General features: G+C 37.3%; 5 protein-coding genes and 1 long non-coding RNA gene across 14 annotated transcripts; 2 read left to right on the forward strand and 4 right to left on the reverse strand.

Moving 5' to 3' along the window:
* Nucleotides 1–1,026: 1,026 nt before the first annotated feature.
* AGP26 (arabinogalactan protein 26) lies at nucleotides 1,027–1,823 on the forward strand. The gene has a single exon (XM_021964400.2). The coding sequence runs from the start codon at nucleotides 1,150–1,152 to the stop codon at nucleotides 1,549–1,551; it is 402 nt and encodes a 133-aa protein (XP_021820092.1). The 5' UTR covers nucleotides 1,027–1,149; the 3' UTR covers nucleotides 1,552–1,823.
* A 357-nt stretch (nucleotides 1,824–2,180) lies between these two features.
* NET3B (Kinase interacting (KIP1-like) family protein) lies at nucleotides 2,181–4,816 on the reverse strand. Of its 2 annotated transcripts, none has more exons than XM_021964398.2 (3): nucleotides 4,681–4,816; nucleotides 4,393–4,497; nucleotides 2,181–2,955 (listed from the first exon to the last, which is right to left on the reverse strand). In XM_021964398.2, the coding sequence occupies exons 2-3, from the start codon at nucleotides 4,478–4,480 to the stop codon at nucleotides 2,276–2,278; spliced, it is 768 nt and encodes a 255-aa protein (XP_021820090.2). In that variant the 5' UTR covers nucleotides 4,481–4,497; nucleotides 4,681–4,816; the 3' UTR covers nucleotides 2,181–2,275. The 2 variants fall into 2 exon arrangements, with proteins under 2 accessions (XP_021820090.2, XP_021820091.2); XM_021964399.2 differs by having other exon boundaries at nucleotides 4,393–4,511; nucleotides 4,681–4,791.
* A 1,203-nt stretch (nucleotides 4,817–6,019) lies between these two features.
* LOC110761767 (F-box/kelch-repeat protein At3g18720-like) lies at nucleotides 6,020–6,952 on the reverse strand. The gene has a single exon (XM_021964326.2). It carries the CDS (start codon nucleotides 6,950–6,952, stop codon nucleotides 6,020–6,022), a length of 933 nt encoding a protein of 310 aa, XP_021820018.2.
* A 514-nt stretch (nucleotides 6,953–7,466) lies between these two features.
* Nucleotides 7,467–10,443, reverse strand: LOC110761766 (tubby-like F-box protein 3). Its single transcript, XM_021964325.2, has 5 exons — nucleotides 9,467–10,443; nucleotides 8,915–9,002; nucleotides 8,531–8,660; nucleotides 8,270–8,449; nucleotides 7,467–8,187 (listed from the first exon to the last, which is right to left on the reverse strand). Exons 1-5 carry the CDS (start codon nucleotides 9,809–9,811, stop codon nucleotides 7,725–7,727), a joined length of 1,206 nt encoding a protein of 401 aa, XP_021820017.1. The 5' UTR covers nucleotides 9,812–10,443; the 3' UTR covers nucleotides 7,467–7,724.
* Nucleotides 10,444–12,175: 1,732 nt separating this feature from the next.
* Nucleotides 12,176–15,790, forward strand: LOC110761764 (sodium/hydrogen exchanger 1-like). Of its 2 annotated transcripts, none has more exons than XM_021964324.2 (14): nucleotides 12,176–12,311; nucleotides 12,572–12,779; nucleotides 12,888–13,006; nucleotides 13,103–13,200; nucleotides 13,306–13,365; nucleotides 13,524–13,570; nucleotides 13,668–13,862; nucleotides 14,054–14,167; nucleotides 14,276–14,376; nucleotides 14,499–14,600; nucleotides 14,722–14,860; nucleotides 14,943–15,005; nucleotides 15,085–15,168; nucleotides 15,265–15,790. In XM_021964324.2, exons 2-14 carry the CDS (start codon nucleotides 12,603–12,605, stop codon nucleotides 15,619–15,621), a joined length of 1,656 nt encoding a protein of 551 aa, XP_021820016.1. In that variant the 5' UTR covers nucleotides 12,176–12,311; nucleotides 12,572–12,602; the 3' UTR covers nucleotides 15,622–15,790. The 2 variants fall into 2 exon arrangements, with proteins under 2 accessions (XP_021820016.1, XP_088101367.1); XM_088245241.1 differs by lacking the exon at nucleotides 12,176–12,311 and adding an exon at nucleotides 12,348–12,471.
* A 164-nt stretch (nucleotides 15,791–15,954) lies between these two features.
* On the reverse strand, nucleotides 15,955–17,716 carry LOC110761779 (uncharacterized). 7 transcript variants are annotated; one of them, XR_015826206.1, is made up of 5 exons: nucleotides 17,609–17,716; nucleotides 16,961–17,489; nucleotides 16,815–16,852; nucleotides 16,352–16,724; nucleotides 15,955–16,180 (listed from the first exon to the last, which is right to left on the reverse strand). It is a non-coding gene; the product is annotated as an uncharacterized LOC110761779 (long non-coding RNA). The 7 variants fall into 7 exon arrangements; XR_015826208.1 differs by lacking the exon at nucleotides 16,815–16,852 and having other exon boundaries at nucleotides 17,609–17,715; XR_015826204.1 differs by having other exon boundaries at nucleotides 16,352–16,852; nucleotides 17,609–17,714.
* Between the last annotated feature and the right edge of the window lie 5,734 nt (nucleotides 17,717–23,450).

Genomic DNA, 23,450 nt, shown 5'->3' on the forward strand with positions numbered 1-23,450 from the left:
TAAATGGTTTCTAAGTCTTTATATATATATATATATTATTGTATTGTGGTCGCTTTTTGAGATCCTGACGGCTGATTGTATAAAGGGGAAGAGATATTATTCGATGTACAAAGGCAAACCTGCAGATTAAAAAAAGAGAAACCACATGCTCTATTAAGCTGTCTGTTCCAATATCTATCCAAAATACCACAGCCCATCATTCTACAATCTACAATGCTCTCTCTCTCTCTCTCCAAACCAAACCAATTATTATCTAAATCTACCGGCTACCGGGATAAAGTATGGTTCTTTGGTTGCTCTAACGGTCAGAAAAGCAAAGACCATGATCAGAATATTATTATACACAAACCCAAATTTTTTGAACCAACAAAAAAGAAAGGAAATCATCATTGTTTGATCATTAGCTGACCTCTTTCCAAATTTCTATTAAGGAAATGACTTGGGAGCTTATATTCATCCAACTTTTACTTTAAATGAAAAAAGCATCAAGTTTTGAAATTTTTTGCTGCATTGACAAAACAGTTCCTATGTTGACATTAGAATTTAGAAGAGTGAGTGTGACAGTGTCCAAATAAACAACATTTACCCAAACCCAAATTTTAATTTTTTTATTTTTCACCCTGTAGACTGTTCTGCGCTCTGTAGATGCAAGTAGCAAAGAGTATAAACCAACCCATCTGCATCTGTAGCCATCACAAGTTACCAACATAGCATGCCACTAACAGAAACTGTCATTCAATTAATGCTGCAATGTCTACATACCAAGATTTAAAGCCTAATAGCAGATTCACGGACCAACTGCAGGCTGCGGCAAATGAAAGTTAAAAGAAGAAGAAAAAAATGCTTAAAGGGAAAAGAGACAGACACCTCATCCTCATGCTGTACAGAGGAAAATCCCAAATGAAACCTTGTCACTTAGCAGCACATGCAGAGCTGTATTACCATTGCAGCTTCCAATTGTATTTGGCACTTTGTGTTTCTGTCCCCACCACCACTTTCTCTCATAAGACCCTTTTAATCCCCTACTTATTCTCTCCAGCTCTTTACTCTTCCACCCCCTTCTCTCTCTCTCTCTCCCCAAAAGACACATTTATTGAACTTCCTTTACTATTGTCAAGTGTAGAATTTGATTGATTGTATCATCATTTAATGGCTTCCTTTTGCTCATTCCTGGCAATGTTCATGATCTTCATGGCTTCCCATTCTTCCCTTGCCTTGGAATCTCAACCAGAACCTCAGTTTTCAAGTATATCTGCTGCACCAGCATTGCTTCCAGGTGCTCCTCTCTCTTCTTCTCCAACCTTATCTCCAGATATTTCTCCTTTATTTCCTTCTCCTGGTGGTGTGCCACTTTCTCCAGCCGAGTCATCTCTGCCCACCATCCCATCAAGCCGGAGCCCTCCAAATCCAGAGGACACAGTTGCTCCTGGACCAGGATTGGCTTTTGCACCATCAGGGTCTCTGCCAGTTTCCCATTCATCTCCTGTAACTTCATCTCTGCCTCTGAATGTGATTTTGTTTCTTGGCTTGCTCGTTTGCTCGTTTGTGTAATGCCTTTTTCTGGTGCGATGTGTGGTGTGTGATGTGAGAGATTTTGTGGTAATTGGAGAGAAAAAAGAAAACAATGTTGGTGGAAAGCTTCAATTATTGTTAATTACCAGTGGTTTCCACTTTATGCTTGTAAACTATTGTGGTTAGAATATATAGAATGCTTTAGTGTGTGATGTTAGGTAAATGCAGTTCGTGGCATTGTTATGGATTGTGATAGGATATTGTATCCAATATTTTTTTAGAAAAATAAAAGTTGTAAGCCTTTCAGTCTAGTACTTTACTCTTTCCATTCTTTAACCTTCCTCTGTCTCAATACATAACTATTGTTTCAGTTTTGATCTTTCTTTCACCTCTCTTGTTACGAATCTTATGAATTGAAGAACAAAAACCTTCATTCTACTAGATTCTATTCATAAATCAGAATCTGAACTATAAGAACCATTGATTTTGATTGATCATTGTGTCTGCTGCAAAGATGCATAACTTTATACATTCACCAAAGAATCTTGTACAAAATCAAAAATTATATTAGAGTAAAGACAATAATTGAGTTACAGGCAATGCAAACAACACAGAATGAATATCAAAATGTTAGAGCTATTTCAAAGATAAAACTTCAAATTCCTAACTTAAATTAAAGGGGAAAGGCCCCTATAATCGATATAGACATCTAAGTAAACTGTGTACTACAAATTATACATATTACAAACATGTAAACATACATCTAGAGTGCAACAATTGTAGGATGAAACTTCGGAGACCTATTAAACAGCTTCCTTAAAAATGTCCCTGTGAATTTGTTGCACTCAGAGGGGCTCGAATTTTTAGGTGATTCTCTGGCAAGGCACTTCTTTCTCAGCTCCACATTCTCCTCTTTGAGCATATCCACAGCTAAACTTAACTGTCTTATTACCTCTCTCTTCTCTTCATCTTTCTGCTTTATTTGATCCTTTTGGATTCTGTTCTCTTCCTCAAGCTTCTCTATTACTTCCCTTAACTTCCTCACCTCATCATCAGTAACCCCACCCGAAGCCTTCTCTTTCATTTCTTCATCAACTTGGGTTTCATCATCCGGTTCCGGATCATCAACTTCAGACTCGGAGTACTCCTCAGGTTCACAAGTTTCGGAGTGGCTATCAAAGTTCAGATCCACCACGCTCATTGACTTCTCAGACTGGCATTTGGAGGAAGAGAATGGAGACCCTAATGTTGTCAGGAGACGAGTTCCTGGATCAGACTTAAGTTGATCATATCGCTCAGCCAATGACCGGTGAGCTCGATAAAATTCTTCAACCATGCTGATTAGCTGCGGCCGCTTCTTGTAATACATCTCTGCACGTTGAGCAAAGGAATCTGCATCTTCCTGAATCAGCTTTAGTATGTCCTCTGTCTTATGCTCTAGGTCTGCCATTGAAGGAAAGAGACATTCCCCAATCATTTAGTGACGTGAAAACATGAACAAATTGGTAAATGATACAACTTTACTTAGGGAGAAACTATTGCAACCTGGGAAGCATCCATGAAAATTCTAATCTAAGAACACGTTACTGCTTGCAATTCCCAAGAGTTGTTGACCAAAAATAAAACAGCAAGTAGAGAGGAGAACAAAAATGATGGGAGATTCATATTTTTATTAGAGAGTCCCATGGCCCCTCTTAACTTTCTTTGTTCTTGTACAATATGTATTATGTTCCTAAGAAAGGTTGTTTTGAAAATAACTAGATTCCAGTGGGTCCAAAACATGATGGGGCCATAAACATAAACAGTAGATATAAAGTCTATGGAAAAATCATTCATAGAAAGGTAAATATAAAAAGACTTTAACAATGTCTTTGGAGGGTGGACCTTAGTAGCCTAATCTGCAGTGAGGTGAGGACCACCACCACAACACCTTGCATAACACAATCATCAAAACACTGACTTTATATATCACGTCTAAGAGCCAGAGCCATATGATGAAAAGATACAGTACACCTCCGGATGGGTGATCCAGGGTTAATTTCACCAGCCCTATCCCCTCCAGTTTCTAGTCTACCATTCCATCATGGGTAGGGAAGGGGACCATGATGATCAACTATCATAGTAAATGCTAGCGAGGTAATTAGTCAAACACCCAAGAATTAGCTATTATAATTCTTTAGAAATTATACAAAACTTCATCAGAAAGTGTTCCAATAGTTGATTCTTGTGCTAATCAGAATGTTGTTAATGGGAGAGTTATCTTACACAACCTTGTTTAAACCACTGATCGCTAAGTTGCACAACAATAAAAGTTACCAAAGGCGATATTATAAACAACGGCGGAACTTTTCCCTGGCGCTCAAGGTGTTTGATCCAAGAAACAAAAAGTTAAAAACATACTATTAAGCTTAAAAAAAATGCACTTCCCACATAAGCAAAGCCACCTTTTGGATTCATATCCATGAATATTTTATAAATTTTAATCTTTTTTTATTGGGAGAGGTGGTGGGCTAGCCATTTTGTCTTTAAACTCGGTAAAAAATAAGCTAGTTCATGAATCTTAGCATCAAATTTCTTCTACAGAAATGAAGGTGAGTAATCCCACATGTCTTTTTGTTAAACAATGCCAATAGGGTAATCAATTTGCAATCTCACCACCCATTCTTCCCAGCTATGTTCACTCAAATCGCATAAAAGTTTTATACTTTATACAGGTCCCCACCACAACAATTAAAAAAGACTTCAACTTTCAAATTTCAGAAGTTTAGAAAGAGGATTTCAACGGTCAAGAATCAGAAACCTTTAGCACAGTAGCAGCTAAAAACCCAAAAAAAAAAATCTCGATCTAGAAAAAACAAAAAGGAAAAGTGAAGATGGTACCAGCGAGGGTGGTTTGAAGCCATGGAGAGCGTCTGGAGTTGCTGTGACTGTCATACAACCACCAGTGTGTCGTCTGCTGCCTCGTCATTTCTTCTCCTTGCTTACCTTCAAGCTCGAAACTTTGCACAATAAATTTTTACAACTCTCATTCAACATGCCCAGCAACCCAAAAAATAAAAATTTAATTCGCAAATTAAAAAAATAAAAACCCATGAACTCCTACCACCATGAAAATTCAAACTCAAAACAAGAAGAGAAAAAAAAACAAAGACAGAGATGAAAGAGTACCTGGTTTCTGATATTCCGCAGAGAGCCTCTCTCTCTCTCTCTCTCTCTCTCTCTCGATGTTGGCACTGTGGAGCTTTCGCAGAGAGTGGGAGAGTTTCTGTGGAAGAGTACGAATTTAAATAAACTCCCTCGACCTTCAAAATTGTTTTGTCAACATATGCTACTTGGATTTTCACTTCAAGCAATCAGGGTCCGACACGTACTAGGTAGGCCTTCGGACTTTTGTCTCATTCCAAAATTACAAACTTACCATAGCAAAATTCAAGGCGGATTCAAAACTTCGGATTTCTTGCAATTTTACGAAATTACTCAACTTTTATCTTATGTTTCCGTAAAATACGAGGGTATTTTAGGAAAGTGAGATTTTTGTGAACATTGACCGCGTTGATCCTAGCTGGATCAAGGGCGGGGGAGCGTAGTGGGGGCCACAACAGAAGCAGAAATATGAATATAGAGGGAGGGAGCATAAATTGACCCCAAAAAAAAAAGGGATGGACATAAATGTGTAACGGTCATGAATATAAGATCCATAGTTTGTGTGAGCAAAAATGGTGACTTCATATGGCTTTTAGAAAGAAAGAAGAAAAAAAGGAAAGTGTTTGTGGGTTTGAATGGAAGGCACACAAACCATGATGAACATTTTGATTGTTTTAGACACATAAGCATATATATTGTATACTTTTTATATAAATTAAGCTTGTATTTAGTGAGTTGGCTGGAGTAGTGAGCCCGCTTCTTTGCACTCAAATTTATATATTCTTCCCTGTAATTTAAATTATTGCTTGTGATTTAGACGTAATTTATATATCTAACGAAGTGTGTGTTGGATGGTTGTAATAGTGAGTATTAACTCGTATTGTAGACACATGCTTGATGAAGCACATAATTATTCATAGTCAACTTGCATTCATATGAGCATATCTCTCTTAGGATTGAACACAACCAAGTACTTAATTCCTGCATTTTAGATAATATGCTATAATTATATCATCGTAAATGTTCATGCCCACCGATCACATTCTAACTTGAGGAATGTTGAGAAATATAGAGTTCTCTCATCACCTAAAAAATTATGGAAAGTGTTATTCAGATAATGTACCAAAATAAGGTCGTTTTTTTATTTTAATTATAAATATAAAAAAATCACATGTTTTCCCATCGTCAACCATGTTTTTTTTTTTGTGCCAGAAACTCCATATGTTAATTCACATGAACACTTTATGCATTTCTGAGAAAGTAAATGATTTTATTTATTGTAGCTAAGAAAGAGTACATGTATGAGTAAAATAAGAAATAAAAAATCTAATAATTATTATTATTATTAGATGACACTTGATTTCTAGGAGTTTTGAATCCAAATTGGTGCATACCACCAAGAGAAGAATCCTGCATCAGCGACCATACCAAACCCATTGCTCTTGTTGTACATAAGACACTTGGATTGAGGCCTATAATCTGCCACAAAAACCTTCTTCTTCTCCATCCCAACAACATTGCTTAAACCTGGAACAGCACAGGAACCATAGGGACCTAGAAACAGTGTAACATCATCACCCAAGAAGCCCAAGTCTACCTCCTCCCATCCATACATTCCTCCTTCCACTTTGAGCCTCTCAAGTTTCTCAGCAAAAGTTGAATCTGACTTCTTCTTCACTGCAAAGATTTCTCCATTGAACTCAAAGAAATAACCGCGAGCCCTCTCAAAACCATTGCCACGAACAATGTTCCAAGTCCTCAGTTTAGCATCAAATGTGGCAATTTTTCCATATGGATCCACACAATAGAAGCATCCCTTGTTATAGATGGCTTGGATCTCACCACCGAATAAGCTTGGATCTCGCATGAAAACATGACCAGTCCAAGTTTCTTGTCCCACAAGCAAAGTGTCAATACGGACGCCAAAGACACTAGGCATCCTATAGGTGAAAACAATGCAATCAGGGGAGGTGGGGGAGGCAGAAAATGCAGCGGCAGTGATAACGCTGTGGTGGTATGGGAGGTTGATTCTTTGACTCGTAAAGGGGTTGAAAAAGAAGAGGGAGGAGGTGTTGCGAGACTGTATGAGCAACCAACCAAACCCGGATGCGAGACACTCCGTTTGGTCCTCAAGTTCCGGAAATTTCATGAGCTTGGAGTTGGAGGTGTGGTTTTTAGGGTTTAACCAAGCATGATTTGATTCCCCAGAGAATTCTCCAAGCAAGAACAACATGGGAATGTTTTTGTTGGTTTCAGATTTTTCCTCTTCGTGATGAGATTCATAGAGACGACCCATTATCGACGCAGAAGAAATTAGAAACGGCAAACAAAGAGAAAGGAAAAAACTTTGAGGACTGATGAATCTAGCAGAAAGTAATATAATTGTACAACTTGTTAAGACTTGAGAGTAAAATCGCCAAATATATAGAGGCTTAATCTTTTCCCAACTTGGAAAGGAAAATATAAAGTTAGTGGGATTTCTTGTTAGGTGAGTAGAGTTTTGAATGGGTTCATCTTTGGATTTCTAAATTCTAAAAGGTTTTGCCCATCCATATGAAAAAACTGGGATCCTTCAAATTTGTTTCTTTTATACAAGCAAAGCAACAGTAGGGATCTATCTAATTCGACATGTCAATAATATTAACCTCGAATTTGTAATTTTACATTGAAAACTCAATATATATAAATATGCCTTGGAGCCCAGAGGGAGCGTTTCCTCTCACAAGGATTGTGTTCTATAAAGAGGCAACGCGAGGCCCAAGGCATATGCCTAGCCTTCGGCCCGGCCCAATATTTTTGAAGACAATCCAATCCAAACTGTATTTCTCGTATTTACAACCAAACAGAAAAGACAGGAGGCTTATCATTCTAGATATGAAGGGAAATAATGTTTAAGCAAAATACTGTAACGTGAAAGATTTTGCATATCTTTAGAATACGAAAAGCACTTCTGAAAAGGAAAAGGAAAAGGATAAAAAGAAAAAAGGAAACAGGTTTTGATTTAAATACAGACTACTGGAATTCCAAGCATTACGACTGTGGATTGCAACCTGCTTAGCGCTTGCCAATCATTCACAAGCAATCTTGGTGTCAAAGCTGCTCAGACAAATTGCAAATGCCTGAAAGGCTGAGATTGGATACTGATAATCCATGGTGAATACATCCTTACCCACTTTTCCAAACTGGAGGATGACATTCTCATGCTCCTGGCCAGCAGCAACTCCGTTCTCTGGGGAAGCAACAAGCTGAAAATTCTTGACGGAAGCAACTGTTACTCGTCCATTGAAGTTGAGACACCAGCACTGGAGTTGTTCATGCCACCTAGGCGCCTTGTTCCTCAATACCAGCATACCTCCATTCTCGCCAGATTCGAAATTCTCCATCCGGGTTGATGTTGATCTGAAAAAAGGGATAGATGGAAAACTATCTGGGTTGCTATGCACAAATTCAGTCTGTGTGGGTGCCACGCCTCCTGGCTCAACAGCACGGGCAGGGATGGCATCCATTACACACTGCATTCTCCTCGGACCTCTGATTTTGATGGCAAATCAATCACAGTATTTATACAAAACATTACTTGAGAAAAGAAAAAGGAAAGTTATGTTTCTCGTACCTGGAACCCAAGACGTTCAACTCATAAGCAATGTGGGCCACAGGATAGTTGCCAGCAGGAACCCTGGGGGAGACTTGTTTCATATTTACAAGCCTGGTTGAACGACATTTAGTGACTTTGGCTCCAGTATTAGTAGGTTGCGCATCATAGATTGTGAACTTAGTGCCCAGAAAATTTGATCTGTTCAAGGAAAATGGGATGATGAACTTAGGCCTAGAAGAGGATCAAGAACTAGTCATCTCACAGGCCTGATAAACATACCTGAGCTTTCCGACAAAGCCACTGTTCCCTTTTGACACATCCTCAGCATTTACAGAGATGATGTAGTCTGTGCAGGTTGGGCGTCTACACTTTTTTGCAGCAAGAAGGAACTTCCCATCATCAGTTGAGGCTGGCAAGTACAAAAGCTAAAACAATTAATATTAAAAACTTACATCTGAGAAGGAGACTCTAGAAAACTTAACCTTGTTTTCTGTGTTTTAGTAACTACGTTGTTAACAACCAAATTACTTAATGAAATCCAAAATTAAAACCACATTACGAATCCTACCATGAGCATTACAGACAATGCAAAGAGCACAGTAATCCAAGCAAAAGCAACATTAGATCAGCACAATCATTCGGGACAAATATTCAGTAAATCACCTTGATTTAAACCCAGAAAAAGATAATATGTCTGGTTGCTACGACTCCGCTTTATATAACACTGAAGAAGGGATCCCCTTTGACCAGGCTGCAAAATATAAGCAAAGACTTCAGTTATTATTTAAATTGAGAATGGGCAGAATCAATTGAAAATTCTTTTTTGATAAAAATAAGATTAACAATTCTTAACTCCTTAATAAGACTTTAATGACGGAAAAATATTTATGAAAATGTTTTGCTGAAGATATGAGAGGTAGCCTTAGTAGTTTCTTTTGCATGCACATTCCAATACAACAATCATCAATCAGCAATTATTTGGGAAGCTACCATTGCTACATTCAATATAAGGATCTTTTCCTGACTCTGCAAATCAATTTCAAGATATAACAGTGTAGCTCATCAAGCTAAACAAAAAATACAAACCAGAGGGGTATGTTATATAACAAGCAACAGATTAAAGGTAAAACGAATACAATATACAATTGAACACAATTAGATAAAAACATGAAAAATTGATTCTTTGTAGGAAGGATATGGGCCACTATCTCAAACCTGCTTCAAAGAGATTGGAAATGTCAGCTTGCCCGAAACTTCTGGGGATTTCACAATCTCTTTCATGATTTCTCTCCAATTCCTGCAAACACCAGCACAAGAAACTACATTTTTCCGCGGAGGCCATGTATCATCAGATGCCTCTATTCTCATCAACACATCCCTCAAAAGCTCCGGTGGCATGTTAGCCCAACAACTCTGCTTCAAAGCATCAACTCGAAATGAGGTGGTATCCTGAACCACCCGTTGAGACCTTGATCTTATACCAAATTTCACATCAAAGCTTTTCCTAGAAATGCTCCCAAACTCACCTTTCATATCCTGAAATATACTCTTCAAAGACATCACTGAAATCCCAGAAGCCTGAAATGCTAAAACCTTTACTTTTAATCAAAGGGGACAACCGTTGATAAAAAATTTCTTCCCTCAAATGTGAATATCAATCAGCACAATTCACCACAAAATGTTACATCCGCACTCCATTTTTCAACCCAAGGTCTTATATACACAGTTTTCAGCCACTGATGCACTGTTTGTAGATCTACAAAAACTATACTCAACCGATATATACTACACTGATAAATCCAATAACCGAAAAACTATAGATCAACTAAGATAAACCGCCAAATCCAATCAAAGTTTGTCACTTTTCCATAGATCTCTCTAGAAATACTTTCAAAAAACACCCTAAAATAAACTGAATGCCAAACATTCCTGATAACCCATGAAAGCTTTACACTTTTACAGAGATTGAACCACACAAACCTCGGAAACCAGCTTACAGGAACATCTACAACGCCTGGTAAATACCAGATTTTGAGTCAGGAAGAGGGACTGAAACCCATTTTCCAAGGTTGACAAATGAATGTAAGCGCCGAGGGCTGTAAATTAGGGTTTGGTGATCAGTGTTTTGCTGTCTGTGCTAGAGTCCCCGAGACAAGTGATGGGTGATGAATGATAGATCCTGTTACGAGTACACTCTCTTATCCAAGCTTACTTCTTATTGGGCAAAGTCGATTGGTTCCGGGTTTGGATAGTTTGGATGAATTGGATATTTGTTCAAGTTTAGCCCAACCCAACAATGAACAATTGTTTTGCTTTAACATTATCGGAACAAGATTATTCATGCAATAAATTTAAGATAACATGACATTTGAACTTGACCCAACAAAGAAAAAAGACATTTGAACAAATCTGACATGATAATCTCATGTGGCATAATTGAGTGCGGTTGTTTTGAGTTTTAATGACTAGATACAATTCAATCATTGAAAGATTTTGGCCGTTTGATGGCGCGTAATATGAATGATCTAATAACGCCAACAAAGAAAGAATTACAAAATAGGGAAAGAAAACATAGTTGCATCAATTTATGTTAAATTTTTGAATTGAATCTACTAAATACATTTATCATCCACTTTTTTCTTTTTTTTTTATATTTTTCTTAATACGAATTAGTTTTCTTACATTAAAACAATTCACAACCTTCTTTTGATGAGAATGTTGTAGTAGTTTTTTTGTGGACATTCTAAACTTAGTGATAATCAAGGGCGGATCTAAGCTTAGGTTGGAGTGGGCTACAGCATAGGGGAAGATTTATAAAGTATTGAACATGGTTTAAATTTTATAAGCTTTATTCCTACTCTAATAAATATTAGCCCACTCCTAAACCATATAGGAAACAATAACATCAATCCAAACCTATATAAATTTGATTTAAAAGCAGAACTCACTCTATGGCTCTACCGACTTGAGCTATTCTAATCGTACTGATATTGGGCACACCCACAAAGAGCAAACATCAAAAAATTTCTTTTAGCCACCCAAAACTCCATATTTGAACCTTGAGAGCCTAGAGGAAATAGCTCTCCTCCTCTAAAAAATTGTACAAACCTATCTTCAGTGGGTTCTTCAATCTTTGTAAGTTTTTTTTATTTTGTATATAAAATATATATATTCAATTTCCAATTTTAATTGTTGTTAAGTTTTTATGATTTAGGGTTAGGGTGAAAACTTTTGGAGACTGTTGATATATATTTTATTTTTGCAACTTGAATTATTAATTAGCATATATGATTTTTGAAGTTGGACAATGTGTTTGATTTGTTATTTATTTATATTTTGTACTTTTTTATGTTATATTTGCTTGTAATGTGGCCATGTTTGATTTATAAAATTTTATTTACATTTTTATTTTAAAAAAGGCTTATAATATATCTCTTCTATAAATAAAAAAATTTAACCTACCCCATAAAAATTCCTGAGTCCACCATTGGTGATAATGTTTTAGCAGCTGCGGGGGATAAGTTGTTGGCTGAGTAACGCAGTGTCAAGGGTTTCTCATCTTATTTTTATTTTTTCTGTTGATAACCGTTATAAAAACAAGGTTGGTTGTTTTTTTGGTTTTTTGGTTTTTAGGTTTTTTTGTTTTTTTGTTTTTTTGTTTTACCCAAGAAAAAGAGGTAATGCTACGGGCACCAACTCTTAGACCCAAGTCAAAAAAAGGCTAGACATTCACAGGTGGCAGTTCTTGATTGGCAGGCCTTCAATTGAAAGATTTTACTTTCCTCTTTCCAAAGCGGTAACAATACTCGCGTAGGGTGTACAACAAGGTTAGAGCTGGGGCCCACTTACTCGGACGGCTCTGATTCTCCCGCGACTTCAACGCTTTATAAAGACTTCGTCTTCGTTCTTTTCTTTCGCGGTCTTTCAAGTTTCTCTTTTTCTCTGGATTCTTTATTCTCTGCATCGCAGTTCTTCTCTCTCCCTCTAAAACTATTTGACTCCTTTAAGTCAAATTCCATCTCGTCTTGCTGTAGATTGCGCGGCCATTGATATTATAGAGGTGCGCACTGTATCTTTTCCAGTCCTGTTTGGTTTCATAGAAGTGGAGTGGAGGAAAAGAAAAGAAAGTTTTCATTCTAATGTCTTAAGGCTTACGCTCATGACTTGTTTTCGTTTCTATGTTTGAATTTTCATTGAAGTAATTTGATGCAGAGTTATTGGTATTTGGAATTTATTTTCTTATGAAAGTTTGAGCATTATGTATTTTTTGATGGTGAAGTGAGTTGAGCCCTTGTGACGATTTGAGTTTAATTTTAACAGGAGCTTGCAGAGATTGAGTGGCTCCATCTCGATGGGTTTCCCTTTGGTCTCTGCTTTGATGAGACTGGGGGTGAAATCGACGACCACCGACCAAGCTCCCATAAATTCAATAACTTTATTCGTGGTGCTCCTTTGTTTTTGCATTGTGATTGGTCATCTTCTGGAGAAAAGTCGATGGATGACTGAATCAGTCACTGCCCTTCTCATTGTAAGTTCCTCCAAATTAAATGCTCTAGCTTTGGTTTACTGAATAACATGTCATTGTTTTGGAATTTTCGGATGATTTTTTTTTTTATTGGGTTTGATTTGAATGCAGGGTCTTTGTACTGGAATTGTTATTCTTCTAAATACCGAATGGAAAAGCTCACACGTCTTAGTTTTTAATGAAGATATTTTCTTCATATATCTTCTGCCACCTATTATATTCAATGCTGGGTAAGCCATGAATTTCATATCAATCTCAGCCTTTTATATTCAATGCTGCCTCATCATGATCGTGAAGTTTCCCGGTTTCATTATTTCCCATACCAGATTCCAGGTGAAAAAGAAGCGGTTTTTCCAGAACTTCATGACAATCATGTTGTTGGGTGCTGTTGGCAGTTTTATATCATTTGTCATTATATGGCTAGGTAAGTTATAAATAATCTAGCAGGCCAGTGTAAGGCTGATATTGCAAGAGAAACTCACCAAAGCTACGGTTTATAATGTTTGCAACTTTCGTAATTTTGATCCAGGTTCGTTGCAGTTATTCGAAAAGATGGACATTGGTTTCCTGGAGATGAACGATTATCTTGGTAATCTCTCTATTACTTTCTCATTTTAATCTACATAAATTTTGTTGTGTAATTACACTCTTGTTTGAGTTCATATTTGTGTTGTATTTGAAACATTTATTACTTCTTATTTATGCCCCTTTATGCTCTTATTTTTTGTTTCACTTCTCTACCTGTAGCACTTGGAGCAATCTTCTCGGCTACGGATACTGTTTGTACCCTTCAGGTATGTATATTTTCCTCATGGCCTTGTTTATTGAAACATAAAATCAGTGGATAACTAAAATAGTAAATCATTATTAAGTTTGTATCTGATGTGGCAGGTGCTTAATCAAGATGAGACGCCTTTACTGTACAGTCTAGTCTTTGGAGAAGGTGTTGTAAATGATGCCACATCTGTGGTACTTTTCAATGCAATCCAGAGATTTGATCTCTCTCACATCAACTCAACCATTGTGATGGAGTTTATTGGCAATTTCTTATATCTGTTTCTGACAAGCACATTGCTGGGTATAGCTGTGAGTCTCTGTGCACATCCTCATTTTCTCATGTTCATATTATCAGCTTTCATGCATGACTGATGGCATTAGGGAGATTTCATGGTAGACCTAGACCAAAAAAAAAAAAACAGAGAAAGACGGGAGTTCAGTCAGGTTTATAATTTTACCTTGGAAGACTCATTTTCTCATCTTCTCTTTTACACTTGCAGGTCGGATTGCTTAGTGCATACATCATAAAGAAGTTGTACCTTGGCAGGCACTCTACTGATCGTGAAGTTGCTCTTATGATTCTAATGGCTTATTTGTCATATATGGTGGCAGAAGTAAGATTTTAATTTACCCTCTTGGACTGAAAGTTCAATCCAGTTTGGTTTTAGATATTGACTGGTGTTCGACTCTGTTAACAATGACAAATTTTATTCATCTTCCAGCTGTTCGATTTAAGTGGCATTCTTACTGTTTTCTTCTGCGGGATTGTCATGTCTCACTATACCTGGCACAATGTAACCGAAAGCTCAAGAGTTACAACCAAGTAAGCCAGCCAACTTTTCCAAAAGTTTAACATAGCAGACATGTATGTGTGTATAAATATACAGAGCATGGACAAACAAGTCACGTCTGTTTCTTTCTCATGTGCTGTTTTCACAACTGCAGGCATGCTTTTGCAACATTATCATTTGTTTCGGAGATTTTCATCTTCCTCTATGTTGGTATGGATGCCTTGGACATTGAGAAGTGGAAATTTGTAAGCGAGAGGTAACACCTATATGCATAAAAATGGACAGTTTGATAGTATTGTTGATGACTTTCCCTGCAGCCCAACCCTCCCATTTGTTTTAAAGTCATTAAAAGCTTATTTTTCTTCTTTTTTTAACAGTCCTGGGACATCAATTGGAGTCAGTTCGATTTTACTTGGCCTGGTTCTGATTGGAAGAGCTGCTTTTGTATTTCCCCTCTGTTTTGTTTCGAACTTAACTAGGAAACATCAGATCGACAAAATTGGATTTAAGCAACAGGTTAGCTATTTGGTATCTGCTGTTGAAGTTTTTCTGCCTCTTGAATTACTTAGTGACTGATTCATTGACAAAAATCAAACAGGTAACGGTATGGTGGGCGGGACTTATGCGAGGTGCAGTATCCGTGGCTCTTGCTTATAATTGGGTAAAGAATGGATCAAATTTAATGACTTGACTTGACTTGTTTTAATGTAACGAAGTTTTTAATACGCTGTGTTTTTCAGTTTACAATGTCAGGCCATACTCAACGCCGTGGAAACGCAGTCATGATCACTAGTACAATCACAGTTGTTCTCTTCACCAATGTGGTAAAATTCCTTATCCACTTTAAAACTTTTACTTGTTCTAAGACTAAGGCCTGCTCGTTGCCTGCTTATCCTTAAGTCGGTGTTTGGCAATTGCAGGTGTGCGGATTATTGACTAAGCCTCTTGTAAGGTGGTTGTTGCCACAACATAAACACTCAGGCAGCATCATGTCCTCTGAATTATTATCATCTGAGATGTCTCTGGCTATGCCACTCCTCACTAATGGGGACGATCCAAAGTGGGATATGGCCGGCGATAGAATTCCCCGTCGAACCGTTCTGCGTATGCTCTTGATGACACCGGTTCGTTCTGTGCATTACTACTGGAGAATGTTTGATGACAGTTTCATGCGTCCTGTCTTTGGCGGTAGAGGATTTGTGCCATTCGCTCCTGGTTCACCAAACGTAGATATTGTGCACCAATCGGTACTTGGGGAGCAGCAGATAGTAGAGTAATATTATAACTTGAGGATTGATTGTTTTGCTGGGTTATATATTGGTGTAAATAGTCAAAAGTATAACTTATAGGCAGGCCTCCCTCCCTGAGCCATGTTGTATTGTTCATACGCAGACATTATCAAGGAAAGAAATGGGATAATCAAATTCTTATTCTTTTGACAGTAAAGTCAGCAGATTTTTTAGCATGCTTATAAATATAAAAGGTCATCTGATTTTGAATTAGGAAAAGAACAATGTTCTTTCTCAATCAAATTTTCATCAAAGTAAACTATTACTTCAATTAACGATTATCTTAGGTGTCAATTTGGGAGTAAATAACAAGATTCAAAGTAACAGTTTGAAAAGATGATTCGGAATTCACGTTACACTTTTACTCAGGGAATCAAATAAACATAAACTCAGCAACTTTAACATAAACATGGCTCCAAAGCTAAAAATAACGGCCAACTTCAAAAACAAATTGGATCAGAAGGGACCGGGTCCGGGAGGACCAAATCCGCCACGAGGGCCGCCAAAGCATTCTTGGAGCAAACCACAGCAGCACAAGCAGTAGAAGCTGCAACAACAACACACTTCAGATTTCAGTTCATAATTAACTTCATATGCATATATAGACAACTTTGCAAGCAAGCACAATCTAAATAACACAAAGGGTCTCACGAATTTACAAAGAATAATCATTCATTTGAAACAAAAATTCAAATGGGTGTTGATAAATCATAATTACCAAGAAGATAACAGGTTGCATAATCCATCACCAAACCCCCCAAAAAAGCCAGGTCCACCCCAGAAACCACCGCCACCCCATGGCCCCCCAGGCCCGGGGCCCCAGCCACCAGGTCCTCCAGGTCCAGGGCCTCCCCAGCCACCAGGTCCTCCAGGCCCAGGGCCTCCCCAGCCACCTCCTCCTGGTCCTCCACCACCCCAGCCACCTCCTCCTGGTCCTCCACCACCCCAGCCACCTCCTCCTGGCCCTCCACCCCCACCTCCACCGCCAGGTCCGCCAGGTCCCATAACTAACCCTTTATCTCAGAGTGTCAACTGCCCAGCAAAAGAGAAGAGAACCTTCAAGTCTGGAGGTGTAGCTGAATCTGATGATCCTAGTAAGAACAGAAAACCAAAGCCAAACTAAACAAGTTCAGTTGAATGTATATAAACAAAAAATGTGGGAAGTGGGAAGAGAGAGAGACCGGCAGGCAGGCAGGCAGGCAGCGTGAGCTTACTTAACCTGGAAGGAAGCGTTTAAAGATATTATGTACAAACACTTCTACCAACTCTTCACTCCAAACCTGCAAGTCAAACCACACAACAAGACAACTATACTTCTTCAACTTACCAGTCTTACACCTTGCAATCTATATGTTTGTCGACAAGAAATACAAATTCGCCGGATTGGGATGCCAATTTTATGACACTTCCAGGCTTCTTTCTTTTTTCTTTCCTTCTTTTTTTTCTTTTCTTTTCATTTTGCTTGTCGTTGGTTTCACTTTCAGGTTCATATATGAGCACTAGTTCATGCATGCCTCACGCTGCACCAAATTTACTGCCTCAAAAGCCCAATCGCCCCCAAAGGATGAGCTATAATGGGCTTTGCTTAGTAGGATGACAACATGTGATACTGATTAAAGCCTGATTTTTGCCACAAAGTCTTTTCTTTTCTTGCCATTTTCTCAGCAAACAAACAGAATATACTCGTTTATGATGTTAAAAACAGAGTTTTAAACACACAGAAAAGGAGGCCTCAGATTAGCATATTGGCACATTCCTCATCCCAACGACAACCCATGCGCATAAACGTCGTCGCTGCTTATGGCCTTTATGCTTCTCATCATCAGCGATTACTCAATTCCAGAAATCCAAAAATCCTGTTTTTGCCAATTTTTGAACACCCTTAACCGAATTAACCCACACAGAATCAATTTTATCATCACAATAAATAAAAACAAAAACACAAGATTGTATCATTCTGAAATTAAGAACTCACAAAGAAAGCGAGCAAAACTCCGATTAGGGTTTTGATCAATAACACCGCCTGCCGTGTCAGAAGCTTTGCTTATATTTAGGATAAATCAAGTAGATGCAGAGCGAGTCTAAGGTTGGGTGTATTCAATTGGGATTTTAAAAGATTATTTTGAGATAAATAAGTCATGTGGTATTCAATTACGACTTTTAAATAATTTAAACAAGTCTTGTGGTATTCCATTAAGACTATTAGGATTTTTAAATCAAGTAGATTCAGAGCAGTCTAAATCTGTCTAGAATTGTAATTATTTTTGTTGTGCTTAAAAAATAATTAACTGTAAAGTAAAGCAGCTCTATGTTCGGTAAACAATATTTTAAAAAGTGTCGTTAGTACAAATAAACAATGTCAAAACTGTTTTGTAAATTTTAATATAAAACTGTTTTAACTGTGAATAATAACTAAAATAGACATGATGTTGAAGTAATATGCACTAATCATGTGGTGATAGTGGTGGTGGTGGTTAAAGATATAGAGGTGAAGGTGGTGGTGAAAGAGCTGGTGGTAGAGGTGGTGATGAAGGTGGAGATGGTGGTGATAAAGGTGGAGGTGGTTGTTGTGAGGATGGCGGTTGTGGAGGTGGAGGTGGAGGTAAAGGTGGAGGAGGATGTTGGTTTTAAAACATTTTTAAGAAGTTGATTTGAACTTAAACATACAAATTAATCAAATTAATTGCAGCGGAAGAATATGGTGGTTGTTTAAATTCAAAACAAAACTTCTTCCAAGTATCTTAAGCCATGAACATTGATATGTTTTTCATAAATGAAAATTCAAGAGAAAAGATAAGTTCTAATTACCCTTGAAGCTATAATATGAACCAAGTTGTGTTTTGGTCTTCTCTTGATGATTTCCCTTTGTTGATCTCCTCTTGATCTTTCTCCTCCTTGTGAGCCACAAAAGTATATGGCCTCTAAGTCTCCACACCAATGGAACCTTGAGATGAGAAGAAGTATCTTGAGAATACAAGGATGCTAGTGCAAGATCCTCAAGATTGGTTTCAATCTAAACCCCTTTGAAAGATGATTGTGTTTCACTCTTGAAAACTCACAACTATCTCTCTTTGATCTCCCAAACCTATTTGGTTGATGTTGGATTGTGTTTGTGTGTAAAATGAGCTTATGGAAACAATTCCCATACACCTTTACTTAAGCATTTTCGGCCAAACCCCATTGGGCTTCCAAAATTGGGCCTTATGACACTTAAGCCATAATTTAGGTGTCTTAAGTCCATGGGCTTGATACCCAACCATTTGGGCTTCTCATTAACTATTACCGAGGCCCAAATATATTTTTACACGTAGTAAATCATCCACATCAAATCAATCAAATTGATTTCCTCATTCTCATTTGTATTACTCAAAGTTAACCATTTAAGGTGTGCGATCCATTAGGTTCTAATTTAGCAAGGCAGTGGGAAAACATTAGAACTCTTTCTAACCAACTGGAATTAAAACCCCTTTTTAATTCTTCCTTTATTTTGGATTGATCACAATCAGTCCTAGGACTTCCACAAGCCAAGAGTGACATCTAGCAATATATCATGGCTACCCAAGCTAATTAGAATAGATGAAGAACCTATTCAGTTGGAATTGCAATGCAATACGGTCCTTCTCTTATACAATGTTTCCAATCATATTATTAGGGTACAGATTGATAATGTCAAACCCCTAATATGATTAACCTCATATGATTCAATAGAACATAATTAAAACACTTTTTAAATCATGTTCAAGTACTTCGGCCGAAGATTCACTGAATCATATCTTGAAACATTCTCCTTTTCTTATCAAAGGTAGAGATTCCTTATTGTACATTCACATATCTCCATGATGAATTAAGAGATCTCAATAACACATAAGGAAAATCTTTTACGACTTGCCTTTGTGAGTTATCAAAGATCAATAACGCATCACAAGACAACCATGATGCCTCAGGTCTAAGGACTAATTTGCATTATTGCAACTATAAGTTCTCGTTTGACATATAGATAAATACTCCATACGAGAACTGCGGTTGATCGCGTTCAGTGTACTCATTCACTAATGAGCACCCACATACTTGTATTAGTGTCAACTACACAAATGGTTTGAGACCAACCATCCTCATCATTGAGCATACATAGTATGTGCCAATCTTGACGGTTTATCAATGCCCATTTGATAACCTTATGATTAGGAACATTTTGGGATACTACAGTTAGAGATTAAAGGTCTCCCGAATCTAAACTTCTTTAGATTACTTTATCTCTTATTTAGTACACCCTGGACTTTTGTTTCTTTACACGACATAAAAGATAACAAAATAATATTGCCCTTTATTTATCATATACGAAATGTATTCTAAGGAGATTACATCAAATGTATTGGCTCTTAGGGCACATTTCTAACAGAGGAGGTGGTGGTGGAGGAGAAGGGGGAGGATGTGGTGGTGGTGGTGAAAGAGCTGGTGGTAGAGGTGGTGATGAAGGTGGAGGTGGAGGTGGAGATAAAGGTGGAGGAGGAGGTGGTGGTGGAGGAGAAGGGGGAGGATGTGGTGGCGGTGGTGATGGAGTTGGATGTGGAGGTGGAGTTGTATTTTGGGAATTTAAAAAAAAATCATCAAAGGCTCATCTTTGCTTCTTTTGAAAGCAGTTTTGAAAAGCAACATATAAGCTGCTTTTAAAAGCTACAGTAAAGACAACTACTTTTAAAATAATCGGGATATTTTATTTTTACCAAACACCTTAAACTGATTACCTTTAAAGTGAAAATGGTTTTTGGCCCAAAAAAAAAAAAAGCAATCCCAAACAAGGGTGGTGCGTCTAGTTTTAACCATAAGTGAATTATTATTATTATTTTGATAAAATAGTTAATAGTTTAAATTAAGCTTATTTACAACAATGCCCCCCAAAACTACGATCAAAGCTCACTTTTACCATTAAGCTTATTCGAACTTGTGTGTAAAGAAACAACTTCACTACCTTCACCAACAACAAGACCTCCAATTCAAGCCCCTTCTTTAAATTACTATACTAAACAAACTGTAGCTAACAAGGATACTAGTATAGGTAGGTGCAAGAATTGACAAACACACAGACATATTCGTGAAATATTAAGGCCCTGTTTGGTATCCTATTCAAAAAAGTAAATTAAAAAACTATGATTCTTTTTAAAAACATGAGTTTTCAAATAGTGATTTTAAGATATAAAAACTTATTTAGTATTTAACTCCAAATTATTTTTAAGATCTAAAAAAATTGAAATTAAAATTAGAAAATCAAAAACCTTAGATTCCCAAATTGAAATCAACAGAGGAAAATGAGAGAGAGAGAGAGAGAGAGAGAGAGAGAGAAACGTGAGAAAGAGGAGATAGAGAACAAAAATATAAAATCTCACTTTTTTTGTTTTTAATAATGGAAATGCTTTTGAGTTTTTAAAAATGGGCATACCAAACGGTTTTTTGTAACTTTGGACTTAAAATTTGTTTTTGAATTTATAAAATTAAATCCAAATAGGATAGTAAGTCTGTCCTCTTGAACATGAGTTTGAATCCTCTCATTTAATATCATTTGTATAATAAAACAATAAAAGATTCAACCCTAAAATAAAATAAAATAAAATAATTAGAGGACCATAGTGGGTTCACACACATTATAGAGATGGGCCTCACCCCTCGGATATCAATGTCAGGCCCTTGCGCACATAGAACCAAACCCAAACCCAAATGTCACAAAAATTGGTCCCCATTTCCAATTGGCAAACCTTTCATCATTTGGATTTGCATATAAGAACCAAACCCAAATGTCACAAAAATTGGTCCCCAATTCCAATTGGCAAACCTTTCATCCTTTGAATCTGGATTGGAGAGAGAGAGAGAGAGAGAGAGAGAGAGAGAGAGAGAAATCCCTTGAATCAGTGGTCCACTCTTAGTTGGACCATTAATGACTAAAAGTACACGTACGTAGATTAATCAATGAAGTAGAGCCATCAGATCAATTGGGGGTTCAAGTTTTAACCATCAGGATTCTCAGGACCACGACACCTATAGGCTGTATATAACATTTAAAGTTTCAACCAGAAAAGTGCACTTGGCCCATGACATAAACTGCTCACAAACCTACAGATGGAATTGATAATAACTCACAAACTTATAACATCTTGGTGTGAGGCCTCACCAACTACCCATAATCACCAACTACCCATAATCACCATTAACCATTTCCCCGTTGAGATATTTAGTCATATATCTATTCTTAAAACTAATGATATAAATAAATCATACACCATTTAATTTCTATAAACAAATCCAAAAAATGACAGCTGATCCTATTCAATTTAATTTTGATTATTAAATTACTTTGATATCCTATTGAGTGTTTTGGATTAAATTTTTTATATAATTTAGGCTCTTATATATATATATATATTTGTCTGAACCATGAGGTGGTCCTGGATGGGCCCCAACTATGGGTGACACCTTTAAGCCTTAACCACAACCCAGACTAATCCCCACTCACACCGGGTCGGCCCGTAAAGGGTAAAGTGTTGGCCAAAGTGGTGACTTCGTACGAGAGCAGGGATCGAACCCCTGACCTCTCTTAAGGAATGAGAGTGCCTAACCACTCACACCAACCACCTTGGTTGGCTCTTATATATTAAGTATAATAATGAATCTCTTTTCATTTCATACACACTGAGACTGAGATTGATAGCTGTAGCATGTAGGATGACAAAAAGGAGGGGGTTTATAATTAATCCTGCGCTCGCTCACACTATATATATATTTAAGATATCAAATCATTAAAACCAATTATATTTTGTACAGGACAATATCTGGCTATTGACCATTGGCTAATTAATGGGGGTTTTTTTTTTCTTCTTCTCATTAAACCCATCAGCTCAAGCGTGCTGGGGGGCCGAATCTTAATTTGTCCTGTTGTAGACAAACAAAGCAGAGAAAGTTTCTAGGAAGGCTGCTGATAGAACATGGTTGCCGCTACTTTTCTTGGTAAGACCTACACATCCAAGCAGTACTTTATTTCTACTACGCATGATTGATTGTGCATGTCAACTAAATATTAAGTCAGCTACGAGCTCTATCCGATTGTTTAGCATACAATTAGATTGGGCATCTTTAAACGAGCTTTTGAAATGTGTTACCGTATGTAATTTGCGTGAAGAACTCATATACATACTCATGGCAAATTCTTTACGCTTCCGCAAACGATCATGTTTTATTTAAGTGATTGTTGTTAGAATCTCCATACATTGGTTGTATGCCCTTATGGTCAATTCCAGTTGGTAATCTCTTATTAGATAGGTCTTTATCCATGGTGTTATTAAGGTATCGTATGCTACTCCTACTAGGAACACAATTTTTGTCTTAACCCAGCGGAAAACGACGGCTTCCATTTGTATTTTTATTTTATTTTATAAGGATTTGGCAGTGGCAGTTGATGATTACTTACTATTATTCTTTTCTTTAACAAATCCCGAACCCACATTTTAATCGTGTATCTGTTTATATCAACGAAATTAGGTAAAATTATAACCACTACGCCATCTGTCAACGCGCATGATAATTCCGAAAAATTAGGTTAAATTCCATTGTTTGTTCCAATTTATTTATTCAAAAGCCTACTGCTCCCCATAATACGTAACTGTAGAATACCACGTTTCCCTTAGGATAATGATAACGATAATGATAAATAGGCAGTCAAGTCAACCATTTAGGTTAAAGAAGAGATAACGATCAGCCAATCGGATAAGGCCACGTAAGTACTTTGTACACGTAAAAAGGAGAGCAGGGAATAGGCTTTTCGTCGGTGA

Source organism: Prunus avium, chromosome 8 (genome assembly GCF_965620075.1).
Source record: "Prunus avium chromosome 8, drPruAviu1.hap1.1, whole genome shotgun sequence".
In the NCBI taxonomy this organism is placed as follows: domain Eukaryota; kingdom Viridiplantae; phylum Streptophyta; class Magnoliopsida; order Rosales; family Rosaceae; genus Prunus; species Prunus avium.

Coding starts and splice junctions, on each gene's coding strand:
- AGP26 (XM_021964400.2), top strand. CDS start 1,150: ATGGCTTCCTTTTGCTCATTCCTGGCAATGTTCATGATCTTCATGGCT.
- LOC110761764 (XM_088245241.1), top strand. Junction 13,366..13,523: donor GGAGATGAACGATTATCTTG/GTAATCTCTCTA, acceptor CTCTACCTGTAG/CACTTGGAGCAATCTTCTCG. Junction 14,168..14,275: donor TGTCATATATGGTGGCAGAA/GTAAGATTTTAA, acceptor TTCATCTTCCAG/CTGTTCGATTTAAGTGGCAT.
- NET3B (XM_021964398.2), bottom strand. CDS start 4,480: ATGACGAGGCAGCAGACGACACACTGGTGGTTGTATGACAGTCACAGC. Junction 2,956..4,392: donor GCTTCAAACCACCCTCGCTG/GTACCATCTTCA, acceptor CTTCAATGGCAG/ACCTAGAGCATAAGACAGAG.
- LOC110761766 (XM_021964325.2), bottom strand. CDS start 9,811: ATGTCTTTGAAGAGTATATTTCAGGATATGAAAGGTGAGTTTGGGAGC. Junction 9,003..9,466: donor TTCCAATCTCTTTGAAGCAG/GTTTGAGATAGT, acceptor TATATTTTGCAG/CCTGGTCAAAGGGGATCCCT. Junction 8,661..8,914: donor TTTTCTGGGTTTAAATCAAG/GTGATTTACTGA, acceptor TGTACTTGCCAG/CCTCAACTGATGATGGGAAG.
- LOC110761767 (XM_021964326.2), bottom strand. CDS start 6,952: ATGGGTCGTCTCTATGAATCTCATCACGAAGAGGAAAAATCTGAAACC.